Here is a 9155-nt window from a genome sequence, read left to right as displayed (position 1 = left end):
TCACCATGTATTAAAACTTTGCCAGCTAAGATTTTGTGATTTGAGTTTCTAGAACCTTCTAACAACAATCATTTTTAATAATTGAAGTATTTTGGAGAATTTCATTTGTATTATGTACTCTTTATATGTATATACCATCAATTTTGTTTTCATATATCAAAATTACAAGTTTTTGTTACTTACTGATATCAAAATATGTTAACAACATAATATTTCAAGTATACATCTTCAAATAATTTCAGTAAATCATCAGCCATATATCAACAAAACGTCCAACAGAAATCTCATCCCATCAAGTATCATAATGATCATTCTTTTCACCAAATATTAAATAATTTTTAATTATATAATTCTTTTGAATAAAAGCTAATAGTATACGTTAATAAATAATTTATTAGTTACCGTTAACTTGGGATTGGGTTTGGTATTGGCCGGCCCCGCATCAACGGTCAAGTGTCAACAAACATTAAACACGCACTAAACCTCCAAAAAAGCAAACAAAAGTAACCACCGGAATTGAGCTGGCAGCTTTCATTCTATATTATCATATTATACTTTTTTTAATAAAATTGTCAAAGTATACATCTTTGCATAGGTAAGTAATATTTTATTTATAAGATAAAATTAAATAACATATAATAAGATTGATATATATCACAACAAAAACAAATCGTGTGTCGTGACATCATCATCATCATCATCATCAACTAGACAACAAATATCCAAATCAGCTTCTTATTGGCATAGCAAGCCACGTTCATTAACGCCGAACCATAACATGGATCATGGATGTGTGAAACAAAAAACATGTTTGTTTGTGTGTGTATGATAATAAGATAAACCAAACCCAAACACCATCAACTCTGTTTTTTAAATATCCAAGATATGACAAACGTACTTTCTTCCTAAACTTTACGTATTTTGACTTTTTTTTTTTTTGACCCAAATGATGATAATAAAAAAGTTACTGATGTAGTTGTCCTTTTGGTGGAATCTTTGAGGTTATGCCACGTAACTGGTTAGCTATCTCCGTGAAGCTAGGTCTCTCTGATGGCTCAGCCGACCAACACCTCTCCATTAAAGATCTCCATTCTGGGTCGCATGATTCTGGCACCGCAGGTCTAAGTGTGTTGCTTACAATCCCACCTTAATTAAATATTACATAAATGAATAAAATATACATATAGATATTTTATGATTTTGTGAAGTGAATTGTGAAATGTGAAATACCGATTATGGCCCCGTAATGTAAGTCTGCATATGGTTCGTCTCCTGTAAGAAGTTCCCACATGACAATCCCGAATGAGAAGACATCGACTTTTTCTGACACGAGGCTGCTGCTTCCATTTAGAAGCTCCGGTGCCATCCATGGAAGGGTCCCACGTACACCTCCTGAGATTAGTGTTTGTCGTTTCACTTTTGATAGTCCCAAGTCACCAACCTTTATATCACATGTCAAAATACAATACAAACTCTGTTACTGTTACTGTTATTGTTACTGTCATTGTTATACAGGACAAGACAAGAAAAGAAACCTTGCATATGGGACGGTGTGGATCACGAAGGTTGACAAGTAAGTTGTCACTTTTCAAATCAAAATGAACAATGTTTTTTCCATGAAGGTATTCCATCCCAAAAGCAACATCCATAGCAATCAAAAGTCGTTTTCGCTTATCCAAATTCCTAATTATAAAAAAAAACACAATAAAATATTTTATTTCATTTTCATTACATAAATAAATGAAAAGATTTTGGAAATATGTTGGTTTAGGTACCTCTCGTTCTTTTGCAAAGCGGTTCGTAAAGATCCATTAACCATATACTCGGTTACAGTCGCAACCGACCCGCCCGGACCATCAAGCACAACCCCATAAAAGGCTACGACATTTGGATGATGAAGATCCGCAAGCTTTATTGCTTCGTTCCAGAAATCCTCCCTCTAATAAAAAGTTTTTATTAATAAATTTATTTTAAAAAAAAAAGTCAAACACACAAACCATATTATTATATTACCATGCGTTCTTGTTCTGAAGCTTTTCCTGCAAAACATCTGTCATTTATTCGTTTGATTGCCACGTCAGTTCCTCTCCACTTTCCATGGTAAACAGTTCCAAATGTACCCGACCCCAGTTCACGCAGCTCTTCAAGATCACTGTTCTTGATTATCTAAAAAATCACAAAAAATTCGTTAAAAAATTCTATCTTTACATAAATGGTCCCTTTGGTTTGGTGAAAGAAACAGGTTCAGTCCAAAATATCAATCTTTATTTGCATGGCAATGGCGTCCTTGTTGTGGTTTTGGTAATGGTTGATCCCTTTGATCACACTGTTAGAAATGAGGCGTTAAGTCATTAATGAAAAATAAATTACAAACTTAGTCCATGTGCTTTTCTCAAAATCACAAGTTTGGTCCATCTTTTAAAATCTTTCCAAAATCGTTCTTACGTTTGAACTTCATTGCAGAAAGAGTCCCCATGCTTTACTCAAATAGATCTTTCCAAAGTCATCCTTAAGTTTGAACTTCATTGCGGATATGTTCCCCATGCTTTACTCAAAATTGCAAGTTTGGTCCATATTTCGATCTTTCCAAAGTTGTTCTTAAGTTTGCATTTCACTGCGGATTTGGTCCCTGTGCTTTACTCAAAATCGCAAGATTGGTCCACTGTTATTTTTTTCAGACTCAAATTTCGTTGTCAGAGGGACTAAATCCACAACAAAATGCAAACTTAAAAACTTCTTTTGGAAGATTTCAAAAGTTGGACCAAACTTACACTTTTGAGTATATAGCATAGGAAACCAATACTCGATAATAAACAGATAGTAAAAAATGAAAAAAAAAAATTAAGACAAAACAGTAGAAAACTGGTAAAACCGCAACAAGGACAAGCCAATCAACAAAAAGTCGAAAATGGACTGAACCTGGTATTTGAATCAAACCACAGGGACCATTTGTGTAATTTACTCTATAAAGATGAAAGCTTTACTTTACCTGCAAACGACCAAGCCCATCTGAAACTGGAAACCCTAGATTTGTCTTTTCTGGAACCTTTGTTTTCAAATCTTGCTCATCAGTATTACTTGTTTGCCCTTCACAACTTTTTTTGGTTTCCAATCCACGTTTATTTGACTCAGGATTTGAAGGTGTTGATGAATGAAGAACAGAAGCAGCAACACCTTCAGCAACCGCTTGAAGTTCTTGTTTAATCAACTCCTCAGCAGAACCTTTATAAAAAAAACACAATATTAAAATGATCAATAAAAGAACATATTTTTTCAAAAGAAAAAGAAGTAACATATAGAAGAATACTGACCTATGGTAGAATGACCATGTGACACATCAAAATGCAATTCCAAATTCCCACTTGGCTGTGAATCATGCCTTAACATCCATGGATCTTGATCACTGAAAAGTGAGTTTGTAGTATCTTGGGCTTCATTAACTCCATTAAACGGATTACATGATTCCATTGACAAAGGTTCAACTTCAGTTTTTGACTCAATTTGTAAAGGGTACACATTCCATTCACTGACAGGTGGATTTTCAGCAACAATGGCAGTGGAATCAACACCAGAAAACACAGGACTCCCTTCACTATTACCACCTCCCAAATAGGAATAAGGCATCATGTAATTTGAATCAAGATTCACCTCTTGTCTATTTTCCAAGATTTCCTCTCGTGGATTCTCAACACGAATATCATTGTTAACAAGAACATCATGAGGAGAAGGGCGTATTCGTAATTCTTCCATCCTCCCATCAATTTGTCTTACATTATCAGGAAACTCCTTTGGCGACTCATGAACCTGGCTATGGTCAGAAGTAGGTGAAGGAACCCCACCACCACCACCACCACCACCAGGGTTTGAATCACCGCTAACCCGTTTACTAACCATGGTTTCCTGTTTTGGTTGATATTGCATTGGGACAAAAGACTGTTGTTGTTGGGCTATACTTGCATGGCCACTATGAGGAAGTTGATTGAGCAATACACCATAGCTAGTTTCAGGTCTCTGAGAAAGAGTCCCATCATTCCCAAATTGCCCTTGAACAGCATACAAAGGAGGCATCATTCCACCTCCTTCATGGTCAGCAAATCTTGACCGAACCCCAACTGTCTGTATCTGGTCCACAACGGGTCCAGATCCAGATACAGGAACCATGTTTGGTTGCATCAGTCTTCTTGCATCCTCTAATCTGAGACTTTGATAAACTGGATTCACATCTGATACGTTTGATCTAGGGCTTTCTTTTTTTTCTTGTGCCATGGTATCAGAATGTGCATGGGGGAGTGCTTTCTGACACATGATACATCCATCAAATCTAGGCATTACTTCTTGATATATCATCTGTTGAGTTGGCACCCGAACATCGGAATAGGACACTTGGTCTTGGGGCGGAATCTGATTCCATCCGTAAGGTCCAGGAATGATTGGTGGTTGTGGTTGTGGTTGAGGTCGAGGTTGATATGTGGTGCAGGTTTGACTTTGATCAGAAGAAAGATTAACAGGGAATTGCTCCATTTGAACCTCTTGTTGCTGGACTACATGAGGAACCGGAACCGGAATCGGAACCTGAACTGGAACCGGAACCGGAACCGGAACTGGATTTGGTTTGAAACTGACATGGGATGAAGGAATAATCTGTTGTGGTTGAGGATACATTGGAGCAACACTTCGCATGATCTGAGATGGGTATCCTAATTGGGATGATGATGGTGGTGGTGCCACCTGTACGTATTCTGTCCGGTTGAATGTCCCGTGGCGGGGATCAAGGTAAGTCTGGAGATAAGGTGATGGCGGCTGAATGGTGCCAGGTGGCGCAAAATCATAGCCTAATTGTCTCTGTTGTTGGACATGAATAGGGAGAGGTGTTCTTTCCAATATATCAAAATCATGATCAGATTGAGAAGGTGAAGCTGAGACAAGAACAGGTTTACCAACAAGAACTCCGGCGGCAGAACTGCCGCCAGGGGATAATCCGGCCATGGATGGGCCCATGGCCACCACCTCCACCTGATCATGTCCTATGCTGTGATTGCTATCAGCACCACCCTCAGTTCCACAAGATTCTGAATTTTGAGTAGAGGAAGCACTTGCTAAACTTTCCTTCCTCCCAGCACCACTGCTGCCGCCACCGGAAAAACCATCTGTGATTCCGTTCACTGCCTCTACATATCTCTGTCCACTATCTTGTAAATCTTTGAAACGAATGGCACTGGAAGATTCAAGGTGTGAGAACAAGAACACTCTTAATTTAGCTGAACCATCGGAAGATCTTTCAACCAGTTTATCATACTCATCCATCATATTTACCAGATCATCAGGTCTAGAAACTGTAACAAGTGCATCAAGATCTTCATCGGGTAATTGATATTTAATAACAAGATTTTGTCCATATGAATCATACATCTTTTGAAGCAACTCATTGAATCTCACATCTCTTCTAAAGCTAATGATCCTAGTATCCCCACCAACATATCTAAGAACACCATCACTAGGTCTAGGCAAAATCTTACCTCCAAAACTACATAAAAACTTAACTTTCCTCCCTGAAGCAGAGTCATCTCCACCTTCATCGCTAGCATGATCGGAGGCATTACTACCACCACCACTACCACCAACTGGTGGTAGATTTGGATCGTAAAAACGTGGAGGGGCTAAACTAGTATTATTATACGCATAACCAGGTAACAAACCTACCCCTCCAGAAGTCACCGGCGGTGGCATACGTGGTAACCAATTCGCGACTGCTGGAACTGCATTCCCATAATTCAAATTAACATAGCCGGCGTCGGGAACAGCCGGCGCCGATGAAGGGTAGTAAACCGGAATTGTTCCAGGGCTACCGGTGCACGGTTCACGCGGGAGAGGATTCGAATTTGGTAGAACTACAGGAGCCCCAATGCGAGATTCTTCACCCACGGTTCTAGCTATATGAATTGGGCGTAAACTATTAGGTAACGCATTCTGATCATACGCCATCTAAGATCTAATCAAACACTTTACTTATCTATCTATCTATCTAAACATAAATACTAATCATTCAGTTATCGTTTCGAAAACTGATTTGGGAAAAGGCGGTAGAATTCAACAACGTAAAACTTCAACGAAAGAAATTGAGCTTAACATAAACCCTAAAAGAGACTGTAATTGAAAGAAAGAAGAAGAGAAGGAGAGAGGGGTTTGAGCATCCGAGTCGGTGAAGATTTACCACAATATGACAGGCGTCCCCACGGCGGTGATGTGGTTTCTATGTCTCTCTCTCTCTCTCGTCCCCTTTCTCTCTCACACACAGACACACAGTGACACTATAATCTATTAAGCGAAACCTGCTTCTCTTCTCAAGAAGATGTCATAATCAGATAAAATCCAGAGTTTTTGTGTTCCCATTTTTTAATGATAAAAAGATTTGCCTCTGCAATTTCTTGTGACGGAGAAAAACAATAACTAGAGATGGCAACACATACGTTGTTTTTATGTCCCAAAAGGGAAAGAGCTTCTCTTGTAATGTAATTATATGGACAAGAATGGCCCTGTGGATTTGCATACGTAAGCACTTGAGGCAAGGGTATAAAGGTAAATTGACATATATAATAGGATATTGGGTTTAGATTTGTTTTTGTAGGATATTGGGTTTGGATTTGTTTTTGGATACAATCATGATCATATTTTAATTTGATTGGGTAATTAAAAGAAGAAGTAATAATGTTTTTTTACAATTAGATTGTTTTTATCATATTTGAGTTTGTTTTAAACATCTTAAGAACAGTTTTTTTATAATGTTTTATGTAATAATTATTCTTTAAAACAAAAGATATTGCAAAAAGTGAAATGTTAAATTTTGAATGTTACATATCTTAAAAACAGTTTAAATAGCCTGTGAAACAATTATGAAATTTAATTACTAGTACAAAAATCTCTTCTACTTTTAATCCGAATTAGTTGATTTTCGAATTAGTTTTATCATACAAAAAGACTTAACGCAATTTGTTGTCGATTTGTCATCTCACTCGTTGTACGATGATATTTAAATTAATGAAAAAACATTATATATTTTTTAAAAATAAAAATAAAATAAAAGAAATATCGGTTAAAACCAAATTTATAATTTGTGTATACGTAATATCTTTAAAAAGTTCGACGATCATGACCTACGTTATATAACTATGAAAATTGATTGTCATTTAGAAGTTAAATTTATCAAATTAGTTCGGTTTTGTCTGGATTTGAACATGGGACGCCGAATCTAAGAGGCTTCAACTTCTACAAAGTAGGCTAGTCCCACATTGGCAAAGTTTAATTTTTAATATCATAAAAAAAAACTTATATATTATGTTTTTTTATTAATCCTTAATTTTATATTTTTTAAAGGAAAGATCTTGTATTTTTTTTTATTTGGTCCTTTTAGTATTTTCTTTTTTCCTGAAAAAACTTTACAAATGTGAGTTTTTTTTATAAATAAAATAAAAAGTTGTTTTTTCAGAAAAAATAAATAAAAAATAGAGTTTTTATAGAAAAAAAGGTCTTTAAAAAAAGGATTTAATTAAAGGAAAACACAATATGTAATGTTTTATGTTATTATCTCTAGCATTAAACGTGCCTTAAAATTGTGATAATATGGCAAATTGGCAATGGCAGCAAAACGAGGTTTGTCTTCTTCAATTTGTAAAAGATTTTTTTACTCCTCATTTTGCATGATTTTCTTCAACATGACACCTTTTATAATTGAATATGTGTGAAATCCACATTTTATACAGAAAATTTTACACGGATTGTTTAGGTATTTAATTCTTATAAAATGGACACAATGAAATATTTAAAGTCATTTGTATGAATAGATAATTTGTTGTTGATGGTTTCTATAAGTAACTTAAAGGTGTGTCTTTGGGATTCACTAAACTATAAGGGTGTATTATAGCATATTGATCTAAACATAAGAGTCAAAATGTAATTTTTGGGTCCAATCTTTGCGGATGAAACTTAAAGGGTAAGGAGCCTGAAGGAAGACACCACGTGTTGTTGAGCAAGATTTCAAGTTTATTTTTTCTAGTACTCGCGAATATTTGCGAGTTAACACGTATTTGATACACATCTAATAAACGTTTTTGTTAATTAAACATACATGTATAATATAAATATTTAAATAGAAACATTTATAATTTTACGTCAATTCAATAATAAATGAAATAACTATTAGGGCACCTTTGATTAGAGTAATTTTTTTAGAGATCGGTTGGAATTGGAATCCTGCCGTCCATAGTTTGTAGAGGTACACAAAGTTGTTTTTTTTCTAGACCGGATCGGTTATGATCAACAAAGTAAAATCGGATCGACTCCAAATTGGATCATATCCAAATAGTTTTCAAGCTAAAATATATATATCCAAACCTATAGGAACTAGTTAGGATTGGTTAAAAAATCTAATTTGAAAAAACCTAATTGTCATTATTTTGTAGCATTTTGTCAAACTTCCTTTTAGTGTCGGTCTTTAACGAAATTTATATGGCTGATCATACATGGAAATTTGACACCGTCTAGGGTTCAAACGACATTATTCAACTTTTAAACTTTACAAAAATATCTCAAACATTCATATAGTATAAGGAATGGAAACTTGTCTTGCATAACCTCTAAAACCGCTTATTAACAACAAATTGAATAAATCGTGGATGGAAATATAATTTTTGCTATATGAAAATTGATTTTTTTTATAGGATTTCTAGTTTCCATCTATGAAATGATGGAATTCAATTTCAATATTTTCTCACTTGTTTGAAACACAACGATATCAATTTTCTTTAATTTCACATTTATTTTTCTTCCTTATTCTTGTCGTCCCACCGCGAATAATGACACTATCAAAGGATAATCACCCCACCGCAAATAGCAAAACTATTGCATGATAACCACCCTCTTTACAACTATCCTAAAACCTTTTGGTCACTATCATTATGGACTAACTTTATACAATTCATACACGTGTATTTATTTTATTTTTCTATTTTATCTGCTTAAGCTAAAACTTTCTATTGAAATATACATAAATATTGACCAATTGTGGGATAGGTTTACCCCTCCTCACCCTTTTTTTTTTTTTTTTTGTATTCCAGTTCATTGCGTTCCAACATTGTTATTGATCTTATTCATTGCAGAAG

The 9155-nt window shown here is 35.2% G+C and overlaps 1 protein-coding gene across 1 annotated transcript; it reads right to left on the bottom strand.

Moving 5' to 3' along the window:
• Nucleotides 1-719: 719 nt before the first annotated feature.
• On the bottom strand, nucleotides 720-6477 carry LOC111908357 (uncharacterized). Its single transcript, XM_023904181.2, has 7 exons — nucleotides 3312-6477; nucleotides 2990-3222; nucleotides 2014-2166; nucleotides 1776-1939; nucleotides 1536-1683; nucleotides 1231-1441; nucleotides 720-1146 (listed from the first exon to the last, which is right to left on the bottom strand). The coding sequence occupies exons 1-7, from the start codon at nucleotides 5980-5982 to the stop codon at nucleotides 965-967; spliced, it is 3762 nt and encodes a 1253-aa protein (XP_023759949.1). The 5' UTR covers nucleotides 5983-6477; the 3' UTR covers nucleotides 720-964.
• Between the last annotated feature and the right edge of the window lie 2678 nt (nucleotides 6478-9155).

The sequence above is a fragment of the Lactuca sativa genome, chromosome 8, assembly GCF_002870075.4.
Source record: "Lactuca sativa cultivar Salinas chromosome 8, Lsat_Salinas_v11, whole genome shotgun sequence".
Taxonomy (NCBI): Eukaryota; Viridiplantae; Streptophyta; class Magnoliopsida; order Asterales; family Asteraceae; genus Lactuca; species Lactuca sativa.
The sequence above is the reverse complement of the archived record's forward strand: the minus strand, read 5'-3'. Positions and strand labels throughout refer to the sequence as shown.